This window comes from Liolophura sinensis, chromosome 8 (assembly GCF_032854445.1).
Source record: "Liolophura sinensis isolate JHLJ2023 chromosome 8, CUHK_Ljap_v2, whole genome shotgun sequence".
NCBI lineage: Eukaryota > Metazoa > Mollusca > Polyplacophora > Chitonida > Chitonidae > Liolophura > Liolophura sinensis.
Window position 1 is genome coordinate 45,210,463 of NC_088302.1, and position 24,847 is coordinate 45,235,309.

The 24,847-nt window shown below is 37.6% G+C and overlaps 2 protein-coding genes across 3 annotated transcripts; one reads left to right on the forward strand and one right to left on the reverse strand.

Annotated features, from left to right (window-relative positions):
• Positions 1–1,212: 1,212 nt before the first annotated feature.
• On the forward strand, positions 1,213–16,826 carry LOC135473094 (PAN2-PAN3 deadenylation complex subunit pan3-like). Of its 2 annotated transcripts, none has more exons than XM_064752905.1 (18): positions 1,213–1,519; positions 3,799–3,887; positions 4,108–4,248; positions 4,917–5,058; positions 5,244–5,380; positions 5,817–5,882; positions 6,105–6,209; positions 6,444–6,501; positions 7,356–7,514; positions 8,316–8,432; positions 8,556–8,693; positions 11,393–11,549; positions 12,022–12,109; positions 12,294–12,433; positions 12,809–12,938; positions 13,357–13,421; positions 13,669–13,807; positions 14,231–16,826. In XM_064752905.1, the coding sequence occupies exons 1-18, from the start codon at positions 1,333–1,335 to the stop codon at positions 14,375–14,377; spliced, it is 2,205 nt and encodes a 734-aa protein (XP_064608975.1). In that variant the 5' UTR covers positions 1,213–1,332; the 3' UTR covers positions 14,378–16,826. The 2 variants fall into 2 exon arrangements, with proteins under 2 accessions (XP_064608975.1, XP_064608976.1); XM_064752906.1 differs by having other exon boundaries at positions 4,917–5,028.
• Positions 16,827–20,666: 3,840 nt separating this feature from the next.
• On the reverse strand, positions 20,667–23,723 carry LOC135472118 (uncharacterized). The gene is made up of 5 exons (XM_064751477.1): positions 23,563–23,723; positions 22,749–22,895; positions 22,234–22,403; positions 21,236–21,369; positions 20,667–20,827 (listed from the first exon to the last, which is right to left on the reverse strand). Exons 2-5 carry the CDS (start codon positions 22,832–22,834, stop codon positions 20,726–20,728), a joined length of 492 nt encoding a protein of 163 aa, XP_064607547.1. The 5' UTR covers positions 22,835–22,895; positions 23,563–23,723; the 3' UTR covers positions 20,667–20,725.
• Between the last annotated feature and the right edge of the window lie 1,124 nt (positions 23,724–24,847).

A 24,847-nucleotide genomic window follows, 5' to 3' on the forward strand; every position in this document is an offset into this window, starting at 1 on the left:
GTAAAATATCGATAAACTTGTAAAAATGTTTGACATAGAGTAAATACCACATGCATGTTTACAATATAAACATGCCACATGATTAAGCAACAAGACGCGTTTCTAAAATGTAACAGAAATATTTTTATAAAGGAAACACTTCGTTTTAGTGTGTAAGCTGCCAGTAGAAGTCCTTGATCTTCCGATATAAATTTCCGAGTTGTGGGCCATTAACGCAAACCGAAAACCCATACGTGGTTTTCAAAACTTTCCCACACTTGCATGTTATGACCCCTTTTATCTCGCTGATGCCTGATGGTCAACTCTATTTTCTGACAAACGGGAATTTTCGAGTTTTAATCTCTTCATTCAATGTACCGCGCTCCTAGATCAATTATGCTGACCAAAAAAAAAAAAACACATGGTGGGCGTTGTTGGAAAGCCATCATGTACTTGCAAACATACATACATGGGGCCCACCCCTTGAAAAGTGGATATGGTTCCTGCAACCATCCCCACCCCCACCCCACACCCTCGTTTTCGACATTTTTTTCATTTAAATATGTGGACTAGCTGATTACCACTGACAGGTTCCGCATTATAAATGTATAATAAACTTTTGTAATATAACGTTATGTTATAACGTAAACACGTATCTTTTTATGATGTTGGCACCAGTTCATGCATGCAAGTTTTAATGCAGCATTTATAACATGTTTCGTCATTTTATTAACAAGTAGAAAATAAAAAAGCAACTGTGTGGCTTGTCATGGATTCACTGATTTCGATGAACATGTAATCTATAAAACATTATACAAACACAGCTTCATCTTGTTGTCCATCCGAGGACAGTTTGGTCCATATTCCGTGATTGGGATATGACGTTCGACTTTCAGTCGAGAGGTGCTGTAGTATGTAGGGCTTAATGTATCACAAATACCGGTAAAAGTGCAATTAACACTTTATTTTTCCAAGCACTACCCCGTAATTAAAAAGAAACATCTGCACGCATGTCGATTTATCAACCGTCATTATGCGCCATTATGTATACTCCGCAATTAATTAAGTAGAAGTGGTATAATATTGTTTTCGTTGGGGCTTAAGTCATAAATAGGATTGGGTCTACAGGGCAACCCAGAAATCCGGGTAAGTAGGTCACCTCATGTCAAGGCCATTCGATGTTTACCCATCATTCAGCAGTGAGCATGCGCAACACGCATCTGGTACCTGTTTTCAGTCGTCTGTTCGCTTTGAAAGTTTGTGAGAAACAGAATAATGTGATCGTACGTTAGTGTGTTCTGTAGTGCCAAAATTCTTCCCAATGACGATTTAAAGGTTCTACGATCGGGGGACATGACCAGTGCGGCACCTGCTGGTAGAAAACCCGCACTGTGCCGCTTTTTTGTTAACACCCGCTCGTGTGTGTACGGGGAAGAGTGTCAGTTTCTTCATCAGAACCCCGACATGATGAGTGGAGTCCATCCGCCAGCTGCTTATCCAAGTTCTTTACCTGCTCAACCAGAATCTGTAGACAGTCATGGTATGATATCCCCGTGTATTGTTATAACAGGGGGATGTATGAAGAGGTTGACTGGTTTGGCTCTCCGCCATATCATAGATTTGCAGTCACAATGCTCCAGCCTCGTCCACTGTTATCAAAACTGTTGTGTTATTGTTCACTTCAGTGACTGTTTTATGATCTCGCCACCAAAACTTCCACCATTGTTGCATTAAAACATGCCCGAATGTGTTAAGCATTGGTACCTTACTTAAGGATAATTAGCTCCTTGATACTTAGTATGGCACAGGTGGTGTCTGCACTAATTCAACGTTGTGGTAATATTTTAACTCTTTCTCAGTGAAACACCCGTACTGCTCAGTCAAACAAAGCATCAAATAAATCTGTCGTGTGCACCTGCCTAAAGTGATTTGTGTTGGTCTTGGACACCTCAGGGGTACCTCATTAAGTAATATATGAAAAAAAGATCAAGTTTTATTAAACACATGACACAGGCATTTTATAATGACTAAGAAGATGAAAGCGATTGTTGGAAAGGAAATGATTTATAATAACATAAATTGTTTATGTTAATTGCACCCATACCTTGGTAATTAACAGAATATATTTTATTGTGGTTTATGTGTTGTACATATAAGGTATTTTAGGATGTCAGTTGGGCTAATACAGAGCATAACCCACTGATTTTGGGAAAGAGCCATCAGGATCACAGTTGGGAATATGGTTTCATGTCACTTCATACCCAAGTAACTTCGTCCCACGTTACCTTGTACCATAGTCATCTCGTACTATAGTTAATATATAATCCCTATTCATACGGAATTCCATAGTCAACAGCTACTGAAGGTTACTATAAGCATGTTGAACAATATTGTTGAGATGTTGTTATATTTTTTATCTATTTTAAGTTTATTTAGTGATGTTGTTATATTTTTTATCTATTTTAAGTTTATTTAGTGGAATTTATTGGGCATCCAAAAAGCAGTTGGGTGATATGCTGACCGCAGGTCTGAAATACAGACATTCCACTAAGACGACATCAAGCACAGAAACAAAACCAGTGCATGACTGGTTTGTTTTTACCTCCGTTAACTAAAAATCAAATTTATATACTTTATTTCTTTTTACATTAAATATTATATAAATACATAAATAAATTAAAGCTATTATCCAGCTTTTAAATTTTTTAAATAAAATTCAAAATGAAATTTTGTGACTTGTAAAACAGCATAAAACATCAAAAGTGGCTTCATATGTTCCTCATTAAGACTCCAAATTCTGGTTTTTCGACCTTTACTAGTTTTGGAGATATTGCAGTTTTACGAGTTAACTAAGAACAAAAATAATAATATGAACTATTTCAAGCAGTGCCCCACTAGGATACTAGCATGGACCCCTAAAAATAAATAGTATATAATACTTAAATTTACATGATACATGTATATAAATGCAAAAACTAGGTTAAGGCACTGTATTTTAAATACAGAGGTAATAAAATTAACATGCACATAAAAACAAAACTGAACTGTTAAACGCTCACAAGTTAATACCTCAGTTAATAGAATAGGGAGGGTAATTAATTCATTACCAGCACGGCATTGGTATGTAAAATATTGTTCAAGTAAAAACAACCGAGTCAGTGTTTGAGGATTTCGCATTTTAATATTTCATGTAGCCTAGAATGTCATCTACACATCTTATTTTTGATAGTCATTTAAATGTATTGCCTCACTTACCTTAAAATTTGAAATCTAGATGGCTGGCTAAATAGTAATAAATGTTGCGGATACATGTTACTGTGTACATGTAATCTTTTGCTGAAAATCACTATGTAAAGTTTGGCAAAGATTTGAAGAGAAGATTCCACAAGTAAACTGTTGTCCTGAATAGAATATTGAACAAATTCATTTGCCTGACAGTAGAAATTACTGCTGGTAACATTAGACATTTGCCAGTTGGCAACAATGATGACTGGCAGCTGGAACCCTGCAATACTTATAGTGGCTACAAAACTTGTTTATTTACTCACTTTACTGTAGAAAGATTATTACTTTTCTTCAGTAGAGACTGTGATTTTGCGCTCATACAGAATTTATAATTGCCCATTATATGTAAATGCTAGGCTTGATGATATGAGAGCTTCTGCATGCACCTCTTTGACAAATTGTAATTCAGAATCTTGTAGGAGATACCCCAAGTTACGCAATACATGTATTGGCAATAGCATATTTGCAGTTGTGTCAGTTGTAGATTTACATATTTCTATTTATTTTGTCAAGATTAGATTCTGATACTTTCAGGTGACACAATCGCAAATAATGGAGACCAATTTTTCAATGCAACCTTCAATTCTGGTGGACAAATGCCGGAGTTTCAACAGTTCATTCAGGTACTTTGGTCAGACTTGTCTGAGATAGTTGTGTTCAGTTTATTACATTGGATATCATTAAAGAGACGTTGTTTCTGAGAATCCTTGTTTCTGGTTTTGAAAAAAATTGAATATCTGGTACAGTTTTGTTGAATTCTTACATGTCCATTGACAGATTGTGCCAGCAGACTGCAAATAGTTGTATTAAAAAAAAAAAAAACAATTGTTATTTGTTTTACAGAGACCAAGGCCTAGGACACGTAACAATCCCCTGACATCAATGGCAAGAGGCATGAAGCCTTTTGTGCCTCAGATGAACAGAGGGGAACCTGGATTTGCAGACAGCTTTGCGGCTCTCAATCTTGCCAATTCCAGTAACAAGGTACTTCTGTTTTCCTGGTATTAGCCATGGCTTTTAATTTGTGTGGAACCAATTCAGTTTGTGGTTATTGTGGAACATTATCTATTGAAGACAGAGGTTATTGTTTCTTACTAGAGGGCAGAAATTCAACTTCTTAGACCTGTGGCCACAGGGTTTGTTTATTTTCAGGTATTTTAACTTCCTTTGATGGGGCAAGGTTAAGCAGGACTTCATCATTTTGAGTGAGAGGTTACTTGGGAGAAGTAGCTAGCCAGAGACTGAAATGAAATAGAATAGGAGCTTTGGCCAAAGTAGACTGCTACCTATTCAAAATTTTACGAAAGTAGCAGACCATGGTTAATTCATTTTAAGTTACTTAATATTTCCCATTTAACATTTCATTGAAAATGACTGAAGACTGGGTTTATGGGCATGTTCTATACTTTTGAGTAATTGACCTCTGCTTATATATTTATTCACTTGGTGTTGGGTAGAGAAAGCATTATCTTCGGTTCTTGAACAAAGGTAAAATCTAATCATTTTGTCCTTTGCTATTCACTGTTTAAATTTTGATGACTGGGTCATCTATATCTATAGAGTATATTTTTATATATTTCCACTGAAATAAGACTTGTTAGAAGTTAAAATTCTCCTCTTTATCTCTATTTATACATTCATTTTTGTTCCAGAGTTCTGTCAACCCTGGTGCTAATGAATTCGTGCCTAAAGCAGCCTCCATTTCCCACAGTTCCAGCTCACCTTCATTCTCATCGTTCAACAACATCACACCCATGCCAACAAGTACGCACAGTAACCATGTCATTAACAGTAGTAAGTGTAAATCTTTTATTTTCTGGTTTCATTCATTAGATGTAGCAAAGAGTATCTTTAATATTTGGGAATATGAGTGAATGCCATTTTACATATCATTGATGTGAAGTTGGCAATTGCAGTACATGCTGTTTTAACTATTGTTTTTTGTCACAAAAAATTGTAATACTGTGTCACTTGCACAGGCTCCACCCTGTCAACTGGAGTGAGTCCCACCCCCAGCCCTGGTATGTCTCCAGCGGACTCTCCTCTCATGATGAGACGGAATGCCTCACCAGTTACTCCATTGCAAGGCCCAAATAATAATGCAGGAACAATCCAGGTAGATGAAATCTGTTCATTTATTTTGATGGTCATAAATGAAAGCACTAGCTTTTGTACCCCCTCTTTTAACCTCCCATCTGCAGTTAAAATAAAAATAAGAAATAAACAAAAAGCCCTCATTTATCATCATATCGGTTTTCCATAACATATTTGCCTGTGAGATCAGTTTAGTTTATTTACTTGATCATAGTTCAAAGCAGTTCCCTTAACAATGTCGATATTCAGATCACAGTAAATCCTTTTCCACCCTGTAAATCCCTGTTCACTGGCCATATTTTTAGGAAGCTCATGTTATGGTATTTTAGTTCATGTTCAAGTAGACAACTTGATAAGTTCATAAGTCACTAGCAGAAGGTGACTGATCATGGTAGACGTTAACTCTGCTGTATTGTGTTAGTGGTGCAAAATAGTTACAATTTATTGTAATTTTTCAGGAGAATGTTGGAGGTACAACATACTTTTATTCTGCTGAAGATTTTGCTCCCCAGTATCAAGGAATGGTAAGATTTTGTACTGATCAGTTTGCACAGTAAGATAGGTCTGATGTCACTTACTGTATTTGCCATGGCATTAAGTGGACCTTATTGTTACCAAAGTATGTAAATTGAATATATAGTAAGAGGGTACTGTAGACAGAAATATAAACAAAAGCCTATCAGATACATGTACATATTACTTATTGGTGATTGATGGCTGATATCTGCGTCCCATTTCTATTTCAGGCTCTTCCTAACTTTACCATGTTCCCAGCGCTCCCTCCACATATTGCCCACATGAAGGTTAAAGCAAATATGCCACAGTTCTTCATGCCCGATGAAATCAAAATGGTGAGAGTTGGTGTGCATTGATTATTATTGTGTCAAACTAAAACAAGCTTGACACACACCCATCGTCAAATAAATTCATAAAATAAATAAGGATGGAATGCTGTAAGCATGATTTAGATATTTTCACATCTTACCAGTGTGAAAACTTACAGCTCTTTTTTGTGGGATTTTATGTAAAATGGATGTTGTTACATATACTGTTGTTCAGAATATTTTTCCTGTCTTTCTCTCCAGGACTTACTTAACAGGCATGCCCTTACTTTGGCACAGCTTGATCCTGAGCAAAATCCAGGTGAGATTTTAGTCTCTTTCTGTGATTGTTGCCTTTTTCCATCCCTCTCAGAGTATTGTGTACTTGAATGGCGTAATTTTTTGCCTGCTTCTACTGGTACTCTTCTTAATTAAATGTCCTTTGTTAAAAACATGCTCTCAAGATGTTCAGGTGCATTTGTTTGCGTGTTTGATTTTATGTTGTGTAGCATTTGTTTGTGTAAATCATTGATCTTGAACTTAGCATCACAGAAATCTATTAGCGTCACAGAAATGTACACTTAACTGTAAATTATCCTGGATATTTTAGAAATCTTCACCTAATTACATTTTGAAAGGAAACAAAATTGTCATATTATCAGGGAAATTAAACTCCCATTTAGTATAAATTGTATAGCAACAAATATTAACTTTTTGCATTTTTTTTTAAGAAACTAAAAGGCTTTAAACAGAGAAAAACAAGTAAAGATGTACCACTCTTGTGGTAGCCATTTAATCAAGCTGTAATTAGATGTGTGGTCCATTAGCCGCTGCGATTGCATGATTTCGGGAAATCTCACATTGATTTGGCGGTACACACAAATTACACACCTTTGACCTTTGACATTTGGCAATGGACATGGAGTGAAAATGAAATGTGAATATGAAAATCTGTTGAAGACAGTACAATATTACCTCTTTACACTGAGGAGCAGGTTTGTAAAAAAAGTGTAAATGCAATCAACAGAAGGCTTAAAAGTTCATTTGAGAGTCAACTTTTGAGTTTTCTTTTAAGATTCCTGAACAATGAGGATTTTTTTAAAAATATTGAGGTCCTGCTTGATTTGAGTAATCTTGGGATTTGCTCTATATATGTATATTACATGTATTTCTCAGATATTCCTCCAGAAGTGGACAATTACCACAACCTGTTTCCTTTGGAACCACCACAAGGCAACAACCTACAAAAATCTACAACATTTGGGTATCCAACTACATGTTATAAGGCTGTCAATACCAAAGACGGAATGACATATTGTTTGAAAAGAATTCATGGTAAGATGCAAACATTCCGTCTTCTCATACTGGATCTAGTTTTGTTGTGTTTCTTGGATCCGCAGAACCAGTTACCGTTATTTTTTAACCTGTTTGCATTTTGCAAGGTGTTTATTCAAGCATATTCTGTGTTGACTATTAAAAAGTGTTCTTTATTGTGAAGTCTGAACTCTAACCAACCAATGTAGTTTTGTCTTCAAAATCAAATTAAAAATGTGCATAAATTTCACTGAAGGTTAAGGTATTATGGTAGAAGAGGAAAAAAGACGAAATGTGTAATGGTCATGCAACTTAGTTTCGCTGTTATAAACTCTTAACATGGACATCCATAACCAGTGGCATGTGCCGTTTCACCCAATTTAAAGGTATTTATGTTCGTAGTTTTTCATCATTTGTTATCCTTTGGAATGAATCAGATAATTTGACGATGATTACTGTATTACTCAGGAATATTTAATTTTCACTTTTTATATCATAGTGGTCCGGTTTATTGGCATACATGCTGTCGTAAACTTTTGTACAGCATGGAAAAATCTCCTACATTTTTATTGACTCTCTATACCTATGCATTACAATTCATGTGGGTAAGCTCTGCCAGCAACCTATGGATGGTCATGGCTTTCCCCAGGCTCAGCCCGGTTTCCTCCCAATATAATACTGGCTGCTGTCATGTAAGTGAAATATTCTTGAGTATGGCATAAGACATCAATAAAATAAATAAATACATGTATTATGATTAAGCAGATGTACCATTATTACCATCATTACCAAGTAATGGCTGAAAACTTCTATTTTGTACAGGCTTTAGGTTGGTGAACACAAAGTGCATGGCTGTCATCGACATGTGGAAAAAGTTATACCATCCAAATATTGTCCAGCTGAGAGAAGTCTTCACAACAAAAGCATTTGGCGATCACTGTTAGTATCATTTTTTAAAGACCGTGTTCAAGTATTTTAAGATTATTTTTAATATGATTATTGAAAACTAGATTTCTTGATGTTTCCAACACTTGTTTGAATGTATCTCCCTCATTGCTTCAGCCATGGTGTTTGTGTATGATTACCATCCTGCTGCTGAGACTCTAATGGCTCGTCACTTCAACAACCCAACTCATCTGAATGGCTTTACCAGTCCTTACAATCTAGATGGTTCAGCTAGGCCCTACAGTGCTGGCAAAGGTGAGCAAGTCAGAGTTAAGCAACCTCAGACAGCAGTCTTCTGAACATTAGATATTTCCTGTTTTAGGTAATCATTTTTAGCTGGCTTGTATATAGTGGAGGCGTAGCTTATGTTGTACCCAGAGCGTCTTCGTTGGCATCCAATAATAGACAAAGAATAGTTAAACAAAATGATAGGGGTGGTATCATGAAAAGGACTGCAGATATTGAAGTCAGGGTTTGCACACATGTAGAGCACAATAGCAAGAGAGAGATATTCCATCTTTGATCCCATGTGTACATATTAAGTACTGTCAATTACTGAATTCTTGACTTTGTGTATTGTTGACTCAATGTTAAACAAAGTGTTAAAGGTGGTTTCTCAAAAAGTACCGCATGTACAGATCGACAATGACAGATCGCGAAACACTTTAATAACCTTTTACACAATTAATTCATTATATTAAGCTCATCTGTTAGAGTTTGTGCAGCAAACACCACACCTGCATGTACAGCAAACAGAGACTAAATTTCTACTCAGACAGTGGTCGTTCTTGATGTCATGTGAGCCTATGTGTGAGGTAAAACGAGTAACCTGATTGACTCGTTGTAATCAGTCTGACTCAAACTTTTATTTAGGTGTGGTGTCCAAGAATTTTTGTTTTTGTCCTTTCATTAGGTTGAACACGACATTGTGAGCCACTGTGCTGCACCGACTTACTGAAATTAGACTCAGCATGACATGTTTCTTCTTGTAAGAAAAACCCATTTTGTTTGCATCAAACAATAGTGTTCTTTGTGTGGAAATATGGGAGAGAAAGGGACAGACTATGACTGACTGAGTGTAGGTCCCTATTCAAATATAAACAGCCGAGTTGTATTGATATGCAAATCGCAACTTCGCTCAACTCTGGGTATAACCATTGAAGTTCCAACGTTGTGTGTAGGAGCCGTCAATAACAGCAAAGACCCAATCTGACCACCTGTTGTTTTGGTAATTGTTTTGAATTTTACCTGGGGTAAATAGATTACGTGTAAGTGTTGTGATATCTTTGTAATACACCTATACCTTTAATAAGGAAGTCAAACCAAAGTCCAATGAAAATGCACAAGCTCTTCACTAGGCATGTGACGGTGTGAAAAATTTTGAGCCTCAGGCTGCAAGTCTAGATTTGGTACGAGATTTCACAATTGTGTTGACATTTTGTGTTCCAAGGTGCAGGTCAATGAAAATAAGTTCATCTAACTGGTCATTGTTGAATTCTGTATGCTGTCAGTACCTGTAAGACTTAAATACATGTGGACGAGCGCTCAGGAAATATGAGTTTTAGCCTTGCATGTACACAATGTCGCAATATGACACTGGTATGAATGGACATCCATTTCCACATATGCGAACACAGTGTTCAACCCATGTATGTTGAGTGTATGATCACCATTTTTTGAAATGGGGAATGTCTGGAGATTGTTCTGATCTACCTTTACGGGCTCAATGCAAATTTTCTAATGTGCAGACATGGCAATCGGCTGTCACAATAATGCGAGAACGAGGTTTGAACATGTGTTAGTTTAGGAAATTAAACCCGAGTGTGCTTACGTATATAACCGAGAGTTTCCGAAATGAAATGGCAGGAAAGTAGCACACTTCTAAAATGGGATGAGGAAACACCAAGTGTGAGGCTTGGAAAACTTCCTACTGTATTTAATGGGAGCCTAACAACAGATACTTGTTAGTGACGTCTTTAATGCTGAAATACATTTGGATGTGGATTTGTTACGTTTATTTATGGGACCGTGGACAGACACCACTGTTCCCCGTATAATGCATTCACTGATGCAGTGTAGCTGACAGCAGGAGAAGCAATCATAAGCTTGCCAGTTTGACAGGAACATACTTGGTAACAGTTTTGAAATTTACAGGTTTGTAAACATCTGTGGCTGTATACTTTCTTCATTTTAATTCATGGATAGGTGTTTTCAAGCCTGTACCCACCAGACTACTTTCATCTCGCCAAGCATGTGCACCGCACTCCCTTTGGGCATGTTTGTCTAGCCATCGGTCTAGGCAAGAAAACAATCGCCCACCCCACCATTGTGGCACCGTTTTAAGTTTTGATCATTCAGTGTAAAAGTGGCAAATTTCACGGTCTGCCACACAGCTGTGGCTTGACGCCTGCTGGTCGAAAAGGTCACCGAATTACGGTATTGTGTATTAGAATCAAAGTTGAACAAAATGTTGGGGTTGGCATCTTTAAGAGTATTGTATGTATTAACCTGAAATTTTACATGCATATAAAGCACAATGACGCAAGGGGGATGTTCAGTCACTGATGCTCTGTGGGCATATTACTTACCTTAAATTACCAACTTGACGATTTCAGTTCTCAATGCATTGAGCTGAAGTTTTGCATTTATGTGTCTCATACAGTCAAGCTCTTTGGTAGCGTTACTACCTATTCTAAGTTTTAAGTTATTATCTGTGCAGCTCTAAGATGACGTAATATCCTGTACAGAGTATATCTCAGCTGTTGCGAATTGCACTTGTTCTGATTGTTATGCAATACACAAGATAAACAGATAATATAGGTATACCAATGTTGGTAAGGTTTATACACAGCAGAACCCTAGTTCACTGTTAGTCTGCTATAGTGTTCATATTCATTATTATTAGTTCACACACATATCTGTGGTTTGATAAAAGTATCTGTGGTTTGTTTCAGGGGCCAATGGTCCACGGCAGCATGCAGGACTCTTGCCTGAGAGTTTAATTTGGGCATATGTGGTACAACTGAGCTCTGCCCTAAGAGCTATCCATGCTGCTGGCTTGGCTTGCAGAGCCATGGACCCTACAAAAATACTCATCTGCAGTAAATCCAGGTAAAGAGCTTTATGTTTATGCTACATGTAGTTTGTGTTTTACGGAAAAGTAAAAAAACAAATTAATATTGAGTTATACATATAAGATTTGGTAACTTTGTTTAGCTCTGCCTGAATAGGAAGGCTGCCAAATACGTTGGAGTACTTGACCTGCATGTACTCTCTCAGGTCAGAGTTGGAGTTTGGGTCCTCAGTCGTTGTGAACAATATAAAGTCCCTTAATATAGGAACCCTTTGAAAATGAGACTCAGAGACCAAGGTTAGACCAGTTTCATGTATTTAGATTAATGCATGTCTGATACAACCTGTTTTCCCCTTTTCGTGTAAAGATATCAGATTTCAACGACCTCTTTCTTACAGCAATTCAGAGGCAAGCTTACTAATTGCACTATATTTGGAACCCATTTACAAAACTAATACCAAAAATCTGTCTGTTCCATTTAATCTCTTTTTTGTAATAATATCATTGTAGGTTGAGAATTAACTGTATGGGAATCTTTGATGTGTTGACGTTTGACTCGAGTCAGAACAATCCAGTGGCCATGATGCCTCATTATCAGGTATATTAATAATGTATAATGAATTTAACATAATGGGGAGGTAACTCTGCACTGAAAAAGTTTATTTTGTTACATGTAATTATGTCCATTGCCAATCGCATTCTGCATCCTCCAACAGCTGATGACGTTGTAGATATGAAGCTTTTTCTGTAGTGTGAATGAATACATGCTTTTTGAATTGCAGCAAGATGATCTGGTGTCTTTGGGCAAGGTGGTTCTGGCCCTTGCCTGCAACTCCGTCTTAGGGATTCAGCGCGAACACATCCAGACGTCCATGGAACTTGTTGCAAGAAACTACTCGGCAGATCTCAAAAATCTCATCTTGTCTGTACCTCTATTTTCATTAGCTTGCTTTTCCATGACCTTTTTATTGGAATACTTTTGTTTAAATAATTACAAATACATGAATCAGTGTGTGTAGAAAGAGTTAACAGTTTTTTTGTAACGTGAACCTCTTTAGGTACATGTACAAGAATTATGTATATGCAACAAAAATTAACAGTCTTGGTAATAACTGAACATTTTTTGGATTTTTTGGGCCGGGGGGTGGTGGGGAGGAGGGAGTGGGGACATTGTTCATGATTAAGTTAATACAATCCAGATCTTTCAGTATATCCATGACATTTTACCTCAGAGACCCTGGTATTATGTTCTCTGCCTTTCTATTTGTGGGCCTTATGGAAATGTTTGCTCTTTTAGATACTTACTTACCAATCAAACTCGTCCTCGAAGTATCAATGACATAATGCCCATGATTGGGGCCCGGTTTTACACACAGCTGGATGCTGCACAATTAAGAAATGATGTGATTGAAAATGAACTTGCAAAGGTAAGCCACTGTACTACAAAGCTTCCAAATGTTTTGGTATTTAAACCTGTAAGGCATTTGCACGTAAGCTACAATAATGGCCTTTAACTGACAAATTTCACTTTTTTTTTTTAGCACTAGTATGATTTTGTTTGGTGTTTGCCAGCTGCTCATTTACTGTGAAAACATTATAATAGTTAGCTAATACTGGAGTTTGATAATGTTATTGTAGTGTGGATGTAACAAAGAGCTTGTTCAACAGAGCATGTTTTTAATTTATATATCTTTTGTTTGAAAACTGTGCTCGTAAACTGGACAGCAGTAATAAGGGTGAAAATTTTTTTAGCGTTACCTCTCTTTACCACTTTAGTAAATAAATAAAGGTAGAGACTTCAAGAGTTTTCAGTTTGGGTTACTAGTGGTAATTTTATGATTGTAGGAAGTAGAGAATGGTCGTTTAATGCGTTTACTGTGTAAACTGGGAACTGTCAACGAGAGGCCAGAGTAAGTATTCAGTGTTGTTAAAATAGAAATTAGGATTGTTATCAGCTCCCTAGAATAAGAATTTTGATACTTTTTTTTTTCTTACTTGCTAGTTTCCAGTGAACTTTGTATGTATTACATTACGAAAATGAAAAATGTTTGGTGAGTAATTACATATCATTCTGGGTATGCTTACATTACAGTACTGGTAATTGAGGTCATACAGTTGTTCATGCTCTGAAGTAATCAATATTCACATTATTTGTAGGTTTAACATGGACACCACATGGTCAGAGACAGGAGATAGGTACATGCTGAAACTGTTTCGTGACTATTTGTTCCACCAAGTTGATGAAAACGGTGCCCCATGGGTGGACATGGCTCATATTGTGCAGTGTTTGAACAAGGTAATTGCTGTGTTGGTGGGGTGGTAAATTCTGATAGCTCCATCTTTCTGCATATTTGCCTGTGATCTTGTAGTATTTGTACTTGTATGCTTTGACGGAAGTGTCTAGTCTATTTTTAATCATATTTATACTTTGAAATTTGACACCTTAATTAGTCTTTTCCCGTCCAAAACAGATGTTTTATCTTTAATTGACTTCCTATTTGAACATTTTATTACATTTGACATTCATTACTGGTATTTAGGTATTTTGGCTGTCTGTTGGTAAATGAAAGACAAATTCAGTTGAAGACCGAACGCAGAAGATCATAATGTTGGTTAATGTAGGAAAACAAAGGTGGGGAAAGGGGAAACAAAATAGCTTTTGATGGGCAGCCCTCATCTGAAATCCCATGTTGATTCTGACTCTTCAATCATTTTGCAGTTGGATGCTGGTGTACCGGAAAAGGTTTGTCTGATGTCTCGAGATGAACAGAATATCATCACTGTTAGTTATACAGAGCTCAAGCGTTGTTTCCAGTCGGCTTTTTCAGAGCTGTTGTCTGCTAGTCACCAAAGTGGCTTTTCTTAGCTTCCACCTGAGAAACCTGTCCAATTAGGGAATTGATGCACTCTCAATAACCAACTATCCGTGATTTACTTTGATTGATAGCTGCTGATGCTGTCAGACCAAATTTTCTGTTTTCCATGCCGAAAAGCAAAGTGTGGAGGACAGACATGTGTATTGTACATTAAAGTCACTTGAGCATTTCTATAATATTTACATATTTATTCAACCCATCATTTCACATATACATGTAATATTTAATAGCATCATTGGACCCAGATCTGTTTTAACCTTCCTGTCATGCAGGGATTGTTTTGTGGACTGACTGAGAAGAACTTGTATTTTTGTACTGCAAAGATGTTGACTTTGCAACAATTTGTTACATGTTTATTCTTACAAGTACTATTTTGGACCACTATTGAAGATTGGGATGTAACGAGGACATTATGTATATCATGATGACATATGTGCAGCGTGTTCTGTTACCAGTGAGTTAACATTCTACTGTCCTGGATTTGTTTACCTATGAGGGTATGGCATACTTGCTACTGCACACCAGGGGCCGATCATGAAGCTCACTTAGCTAAGTTGGCCCTTACCTACCATGACAATATATGTTTTGGAGATGTAAAATACACTTAACTGAGGACAACGTAACACTAAGTATGCTTCATGAAATCGGCCCCTGGTGTTTGCATTGTACAATATTGGTACTCTGTTGGTGTAAAGCTAGGTACTACAGTGAACTCTGCTGAATAAACAACAGCCAGGTAAATGGGTTTTTGGGTTGCACTGTATATGCCGTTGATCTCATTACCATGCCTCCCTCTAGAATCTCAAACATGTTCTGCCATCTTTAGGACTTTTCTCTGCAAACATGTATCACATGTGAAATTTGCTATTTATTCCAGTTCAAGCGCACACAGTAATATTATTAATGTGTGTAACAAAGCTGACTTGAGCCAGTACATTTTGCACACATGTATTCCTGACAGCTTTAGAAACCCCCATAGGTTCTGAGTTGTACTGAACACTTAAGCATCTCCAATGGCTATATTTACAATAATATTCAAACTCCTCATCTGTTTATATTTCATCTTGCCAGTGACTTGGTCTTCCTGCAATGGGTTTAATAACCATGATGTGGTAGGCAAATAAGTTATGGGGACACATAGTTGTGACTTCTTTAGAGCATTCCAAAACCAAGCCTGAGCCCTTTGTCATCGGATTATCGTTGGACAGCTTTTGTGGGTTGGGATAACAACGGCTATGGAGATAAAGAAAGCTGAGCCTTATACTCCGGGCATCACTTGGAAACTTGATTTGTTTGCATAGCATGTGCATGTTACCAGATTTCTGGCATTGTTTTTCTGGTTGTTTATTTTTAACATCTTGGTCAGTAATTATGAATATCATTCAGTGCTCTTTTGAGATCTCTTGTGCTCCATTTTAATGTGTACATTAAAGAGCTATGTTTCACATTGTCTTGTGGCAATTGCTTACATGCCTCTTATTCCATGTATTTGGCGTTAGTGCAATAGCAGAGGAGAGTACTAGTAGTACACAATGTGTAAAACACGGCCTTACATTAATTTTCTGTACAATGTCTTGGTTGTTTTAGATTCAGCTGTATGCAATGCAAATAACAAATCAAGGTAATAGAAAAATTGTGGGACACAAACAAAAATCATCTGAAATAATATCATGTTATGCTTTAAGGCTGGGTTAGATTCATGTTTGGGATGTATTTCCATTGGGGGACAGAAGAAAGGATCTTCAGCGTAAAGAGAAGTGCATACTATCCGTCGTTGACGATATGTGAAAAACATGTATTTAATGGATTGTGCTTTGTCTACGTTCAGCGTCCATTCTCAGTGCTAGAGTTGTGTTCATCCGAGTTGACACTCACGTGGTAGTGGTCCAGACTGCCAAACTTGAACAAACCATAATGTAGGTTTGGGTTTAAAGAAGCTTAATTTGAGGATTATCAGAAACAATAGGTAAAGAAATTAAGTCCATATGATGTATTTTCGCTTTAGAGAATGTTGTGAACATTGATTATATGTAAAGAAAAATTGAAGTAAATGAATAATGGGTTCTACAACCTAGGGTTGAGACTCTCAGTACAAGTCTAAGATACCCCAAGACGTGTATTAATTGGTTAAAGCTCATGACAGTGTTGACCGGTCAGCACCCAGATTTATCCTTGGGTTGATTTTCATATCCTTATTGTTTAAGGGGACATGGAATTGATATTTTTCCAAGGATAAATAGAACCATGTAAATAAAATATGTATAATAGGTCTTGTATAGGAAACCGTTCCCCGAATTGTATACAATGTCGCTTTGTTGAATATTTTTTGGGGAGAAGTGTTATGTTGTCAAAATCACATTTGTACAGATTGTTAAAATGCTGTATGTTTTTAAAGATTTATCATGTTACTAAAGTAAATAAAAAAGAAGTTACACCTTTTGTGTTTTTGTTGTGTTTTTGAGGGGAGAGGGTACTGGCTGGGAGTGACTATACTATATTGCTACTACTCCCGTGACGAAGAGAAGAAGATGGAAGAGATCGAAATTCAGCTGCGTAATGTTGCACATAACTTAAGTTCAACCATACCCCAGGCTTGAGTCTTGTCGAAGACTTTTTCGAAGTGTGAGGTAACTTGATCCTTGGAAACAGACATATTTATTTCATTCGTCAAGCAAAATTGACGTTTCGACTCAATAATCGCAAGGCCATTGGTCTATTAAGATTACAAATTCAAAAAACAGGACGGACTTATTAATGAGAAGCAGTGAACAGTTTTCATTACTGCTGGAAAGACGCAAGGAATGTTCTAGGGGCATAAATTTAACCAGTATCCAAATCGCCTACAACGCGGGTTTCTGAAGTTGTGAGTCAAAGTACACGTCTCGGTTGCACTCTGGATGCAAGTGTTAATGTATTCGCTGTGAAGATTTTATTCAACAGGATGAAAATATGGCTGAAGGCCCGGGTAAATGGAATTAGACAACTATGATGAGATTCTGGGCACTGAGTTTATGTTTACATACATGAGAATTGTACTCTTGTAATAAACGTATAGAGTGAAGGCTGGACTACCTTAATACAGCACTTTTTGTAATAACTTGCGGGGAGCGGGCCATGGTTTTATGGGTCGTTAGGATGCTAGATGCTCGTTCACTACCAGTCTTGGACAGGGAATGTTAAGTGTCGCCGCTCTCACTCCGTGTTGGCAATGTGGAGCCTTGGTGAGATTAAGGTCGACGCTCAGTCAAACGTTCGTTGATGACTATTTGTCTTCCACCAATATGGTGGGGAAGTTTGTCACTGACTTGCCAGAGGTTGGCGACATGGTATAAGTGTAAAATTTTTCAGTAAAGCGTTAAGAAAAAATGGAACAAACTAGAACTGCGTGCAGTTATACGGCTTCCAAGCGGTCCGTACACACAGCTTTTAGCGTCCACTTCCTAAAACTTTCCACTTTCTCCACCACAGACTGTTCAAATCTATCAATTTTATGCTCCTCTGGAAAGACCCCAGGTTTGTTTTATACGTGAAAAAAAAATACACGTAATCCATGCTAGACAATAAACTCTCTGAACGAATGAATTGCACGTACCTTCTCGAAACTAGATCTCGTGTTTTCAACGAAAACAAAACTATTGTACCAGGCATCACGATCTCCCACAAACAAACCATCCAGACTTAAATCCAAATGAATTTGGTAAGAATGATAAGGAGTAGACTGAATTTGAACTCCAGGCTGCGAGGACTGGTAGTCTTGTGCCTAATAATTTCATGGTAATTAAAAAAAAAAAAGAGAGAACAATGATTGGCACGAATGAACTGGATTTGAACCTAAGACTGCTAGCGACGAAGTTCATTTGGGGCTATGGTGAAAGACGGTGAAAAGAAAGAAAAAAAACATAAAAACATTGCTCTCAAATAGAAGTGCTTGGCCACATGTATAGAGAAATTGTTTCTCTGTTCTACTGCTCTTGTCGCCAGACAGAATTAGAATGCACACTCTGTAGATAGCGCGCTACAGTGAACGGGTTTCATACAGTCTTGCACGAAACTTCCATGTTCTTTGAATGGGAGGTTTTGTCATTTTTGTATGTATGTACGCTGGGGATTTTACGTCATACTTCATATTTTTGATGTTTTTTTGGTCATAACCTGAAAACTGTACCAAGCACAAAAATATAATTCTTACAGATTTGTAATCCTGACGTCAAGGTGTACTAGACAGTGTGTTTATTTAAGCAATTTTTAGACTTGATCCACTTTTTAGCTATTTTTATTGGTCAGTTACAGCATACCAAACAGGAATTTATTTTACAATCTAGGTACGTCGATTCACCCAAAACTTGCAACTGAAATTTCATCCAAAGATCGTTAGCCGATTTATGGAAAAAGATGGTTTAAGCTTACCAATATAATTCAACAGGGCTGCTATATCACGTGACTAGTCAAACAGCACAACACGTCAAAAGCTGCTTCATATGTTGGCGATTAAAGCTGCCGTGTTTATTTTTTCTATGTATACCGGTTTTGGAGATATTGCAATTTTACGAGCTGACGATGAATAAAAATAACAAGTTTTTAAACGCATTTTAATGGCAAAACTATCAGCCATAGCTCTGCGGCCCTACAGTCAAAAATGAGAACTGTAGTTGAACGATCTGCTGACCAATTTTGAGCTTCATGGCTATTACGGTGTCCGGTCACCTGACATTTGAAAATGTCACTAAAATGAACTATATCCGCAATTTAAAGAAAAACTATACATCGTAGAAAAGAAAACTGAAACCATGGTTGTATTCAGCTGGCCAAACTAAATCATACTGCTATCTTGTTTTTGCAAACTTCAAACACATGTCATCACGTGACTAAAACGACCAATAGCGAGCTTACACATTTCTTGACCGACTTCCATAACATTTTCAATCCTGATACCCTCAGTAGTCTTGTACATGCATATCAATTTTCGATGCTTTCGAATCAGCGGTTCTGGAGATTCTGGCAAGATTTTTCTCCAATCTTGCCCAAAAGTGGGTCACAGATGGGTAAAGTTTTATACTCCAGCAGGTATACGCTAAGCAGTAGACCTACTAGACATTCGGTTTATATAATCATTTTAAGCAGTTTTTATACTTGACCTACTTTAAAGCTTATTTCCTTGGTCAGTTACAGTACAACTTGCACACCAAACAAAACGTTTTTGTGCAATACAGGTACGGCGATCCATTTCAAATTTGCAGGTGAAATTTCATCCAAACATCAAATGACCCTGGGGTGAGCTTTAATTGCAATTTAAAGAAAAACTATACACCGTAGGAAAAAACTAAAACCACGGTTGTCTTCAGCAGCCAAACTACATCTCATATTTCTTCAAAATTCAACCACAGGTCATCACGTGACTAAAATGGCCAATAACGAGCTACCACATTTCTAGATCGATTTGCATAAAATTTTCAATCCTGATACCCTCAATAGTCTTGTAAATGCATAACAATTTTAAATGCAATCGGATCAGCGGTTCTGGAGAAGAAGTTTGTTGTAGATTTCCATACTGCTTCAATAAGGCCAAGAATTGGGTCAGAGATGGGTAAGTTTTATACTCCAGCAGGTAGCCCAATCGATTTGGTAATGAACATGTGTAGAAAGTTAACAGCTGTGACACACAGTTTTTTCGCAAATGGAAAAAAACCCCAAAAATAACAGTTGTCAGAGAAGAAGAAAAATAATCTGAGCGTGAATAGTCTTCCAGAGGAGCGTACTGGACATCCAGTTCTTTTGAGTAAATGAATGAGTGAGTGAGTGCTTGGGGTTTAACGTCGTACTTAACAATTTTTGAGTCATATGACGACGAAGGAATCCTTAGAGTGCATGTAATGTGCCCCCTTGTTGCAGGACGGATTTCCACCGCTCTTTTATCTAGTGCTGCTTCACTGAGACACCTTACCGAAGGCAAGTAAGTTGCCCCGTCCGAGCCACTATACTGATACGGGTCAACCAGTCGTTGCACTGTTCCCTTCATGCTAAACGCCAAGCGAGGAAGTCTTAAGTGTCATTTGACCCAGGATTGACCACAGATCTACCTCTCCCGAAGCGGACGCTCAACCACAGTTCTTTTGAATTCCTTTAACTAAAGCTGACTTTGTTAGACAGACACCTTGCATGAATGGATAAAGTTGCCTTGTGGAAAGAATATTCTTCGCCAAGAGTAATGGCCAGGAAAACTACTACGAAGTTGGGGATAAAACTGGCGTGAATAAAAAGAGCAAAAAGATCACTGGATGGAAGCATATTTTCTTTTAACAGATTTAAACAGATAAAGAACAGATCATATCGTCATATCACTATGAGTTAATAGGCGCCACAATGATGGCGTACTGATTACCAGAGTGGCCGGAGACATGATGGGTGCCGGAGATGGCATTAAAGGTGTAAAACTCGGCCGACTGAAAAACAAGAATATAGAATAATTGTAAGTGATAACGAAAATCACAAATGACATAAACATTACAGAGGACGTCATTAAGTGGAATAAATTAAAAGATAGCGCCTTCAAGCATTGTAAGCTAAAAAGCAGCCTCTAAGATGACCACATATAAACTCTGATCGATATTTTCTGAACTATGGAGTCAAACACCAAACATGAGGATACTCTATATTCAGTGGATATATCAGTTGATCCTTCAAACAGACAGCTCATAGGCCTACCTTGCCTGAGGTTCGAATGTGGAAAACCGTTTTTTTAATTCTCCATTCAAAATTTAACGGCTGGGCAATTCTTTGAAGAGGTTATACCTTTGCAGTTTTTGAAATCTTGAAAACCCGAACGACTTAAGAGATTCAGTAATATTTACCTCTGCGTGGGCCAGCAGAACAGCAACCGTTTTCCCATTGACTGTGTTCACAGCTACTTCGTCCGACCCTGCCTTCCCCGATGTCTTGGTGAAGACATTCCAAACTAGACGACGGTCAAAACCGGAAGGAAGGCCTGGTGAGAATGACAAATCGGAAATATCTTCGATTATACCTTGGTGAATGTTTTTATGTATACAACGTTCTTTCTCAAATCGTTCGTTTTATAGCTAAGGTAATGATCATGAAAACTTGAATAGTGTTATCATTATAAGACTGACTGGAGAAACTTACCTCCACTTTTCCATTTTTTTCCTCAGTTTGACAAGGATTACAGATATATTAGATATTTCAATGCCATGTAGGCTGTGCCCGAGATTTGAGGCAAAAGATCGGTCAGCTTCGGTCCAATCGATTTTTTTTGCTATTATTCTGTAATAACTAATAATACCTTTCACAAAATATTAACCTCGTCTGTCCACGCATTATCCTTCACAAACTGTCAAACGTTCGTGAAATTTATAATGCATTGTAAATTTTTCAAACCTAAGAATCATTTTAACACTATAAATAGTAGCCTACAGGTGAGTATGATATCTTCTGAAAAGCAATAATTTGAGCTACCGGTACTCTTTGTTCGGTAACTAGAAAAAAAAAATGGTTTGATCAGCGAATATTGCTAAGAAAATCTCGGGTGTATATGGCCTGTTTAAGAATACATTACCTGAAAACTGCCCAGGTCTTTTTACCTAGATTGGATATATGTCGAAATAATGGAATGTGACTTGATTATGGATAATACTACACTGGTGGAGAATTTCGCCATTGCAACCCCTAAAATAGCACATGCCTTAGCTGACCCTTTGACCTGAACCCAAAGTAGCACCATAGGTCCCAATACATGAAAAATATCAATGATGGGGAGGGTGGTATTATATTGTGAAAATTTCTCATCTGTTGGACAGTATAATATTAAAATCCTCCGAAAGAAAGGACTTACCCAGTAATACGGCATCGTTGCCACCATAGTCAGCGACCTTGTGCCCATTGACACTCAGGGAATCTCTATGTTCTATAGAAGCTACAGACGTTTGTGCAGCCACGACTACCCCGTCCTTCCCAGCAGCAATGCTCTGTGTACTTACACTGTTTCCAGAACCACTGCTCAACCTATGGGACAACATAACATACTATACAGCATGGAGAGTAACATCAGAGCAACCACGACAATGTGATGACTGACAGATCAATCGGTTACATGCAATCGGTGAATCCTTTTCGTTCTAAACGCGTTCCACTTTAAACTATCTTTCTTTGTGTAGCCACCTTACCGATACAACAGCGCTGCAACAGCATATAAGAATGATTCAACGTTGTAAGCCTTAACAAAAGATCTGCCGCGAAGGATAGAATTACACGAACATTGGTTAACAAATGAAATGAACGCATAGGAATTTTAAAGTACTTTTAATCAGTATTTACAACCTCTGTATCGCATTATAAGACAGCAGTTACCTGGCCAGAAAGAAAGAGCTTCTCTCCAATGCACCATGTTCTGGGTTGTATCGGCCCAAGAATGTGAGGGAATGTGCTCCATGCATCCCGTACGTTTGCGTGTACTTATCATAGCCTGGCTGAATATCATGGTGGACTGGCTTCAGCCTGTGAAGTTGAAAACAGAGAACAAGGTAAAAAGAGTATTTGACTTCATTATTTTATCACAAATTAGCTTTTGCTAACATAGACGCCCAAGTTGTTACGCTGCAGAAGACACCCGGTTGGTCAGTCGAAATTTTCTGTGTTCACACTGTCGCAATCGTGAATACAAATACAACCTACCCGTGAAGACATCCTTCTGACTATCACCTACACGTGGTCAAAGACGTCTTTATGATGATTACCAAAGATACTTATGTGAGTATTATTCACGGATTATTTACCCGTGAAGAGGTTTATATGAGGATCACTCACTCGCGAAAAGACCCATATGAGGATTACTTACATAGACAAGAAACATCTATGAGGATCGCTTACACGTGAAGACACCTTTATGAGGATCATTTACCCGTAAACAGGCCTACATGAGTATCAAGTACCCGTGAAGAGGCCTATATGAGAATTACCCACTCGTAAAAACAGCCATATGAGGATTACTTACCCATTAAGAAACATCTAGGAGGATCATTTACACCCAAATGTTAAGACACCTACATGAAGATCACCTATCCGTGAAGACACCTTCATGTACACAAGTATCGCCCACCCGTGAAAACACCTGTATTAGTATGACCTACACGTGTTCAAAGACACCTATATGAGGATCACGTACCCGTGAAGACTGCCATGGTTTTTTCTGGATCTCAGTAGGCTGGATCCGGAAGATGCTGTTTCCTCCGTCCGTGTAACCGCTCATATACAGCTTCTTGTCGTGGTCATTGTAATACAATCTCTGCACTCTGCTGTCCGCCATGTTTTGTGTGTCGTATCTTCCTCACCTAAAAAATGAGAAGACAAAATCTATATACATAATAAGTTCTTCGTTACTCAGCTGCTCTTTCACGGGATATCATTCAACGTTTTTTAACATTTTATCCAGCAACGCTTTGTGTAATTTCACAAATGGTGAAAAATAGCCTTTATACTAAATGAATGCGACAGATCAAATTCGTCGAATCGATAAATCGCACCCGTTGGTTACGGCTTTAAATGACGGCGGTCAGACTGAATAGGTCGATAAAACCATGGAGGAGCTCAGAGGAAACTACAGCACGTGACTAGGGAAGACCACAGCATAAAATTACCAAACATCTTTTGTAAACAATCCCAGACTACATTGTTTTTTTCTGAGCTTCAACAAGAAAAGGCACACATTGATATATTTTATCCCAACCAGGGCAAAGAGCGTGTATGTATAAAAATAGTGTAAAACTGCTCATCTGATCATAAGCAGTAGATCACTTTCAAGACACACCTTTAGTTTGGCTTGGATCTGTTTTTTGAATATAGAATAAATTACACGTCTAATAATAATTCTGTGTTGGGTGCCTACAATTTGTAATTATTATGGACTGGTTGAAATACTGCCATTGTATGTGGCGTTTAAACTCAAAAAATTCTCTCGACTGTTCCTCTTTCTGCCAGCATTTAATATAGCTGACAGCTTTATTTTAAATACTGTTCTAAACACAGAAACTTATTAAAACCACACCTTGACACAAAGATTAAAATTTGACATCGATATTCAAATCTCGTAGTTTTTCTCTCGTGTTCGCCAATCACTATGCTACAAGCTCTGATTTGTTATTTATTTATTTAATCCGTGTTTCACACCGTATTCAAAAATACTTCACTTATAAGACGGCTGCTAGCATTTTGGTAGGATGAAACCTTTCAAAGCACACAGGAAACCCAAGGCCATCGGTGGTTTGCTGACAGAAAACAAACTTTGGTTAATTACATGTATATCAGTTTGGTATAGTGTACCAAAGAGAAACGGCGGGCATCTAATCCTCCTAATATATGAGATTTCTGGTATCAATTAACATTGATTTAAATATGTACAGAATAAATTAATAGACTGATTGATCAATTGATGATGATTCGACTGCGGTTTT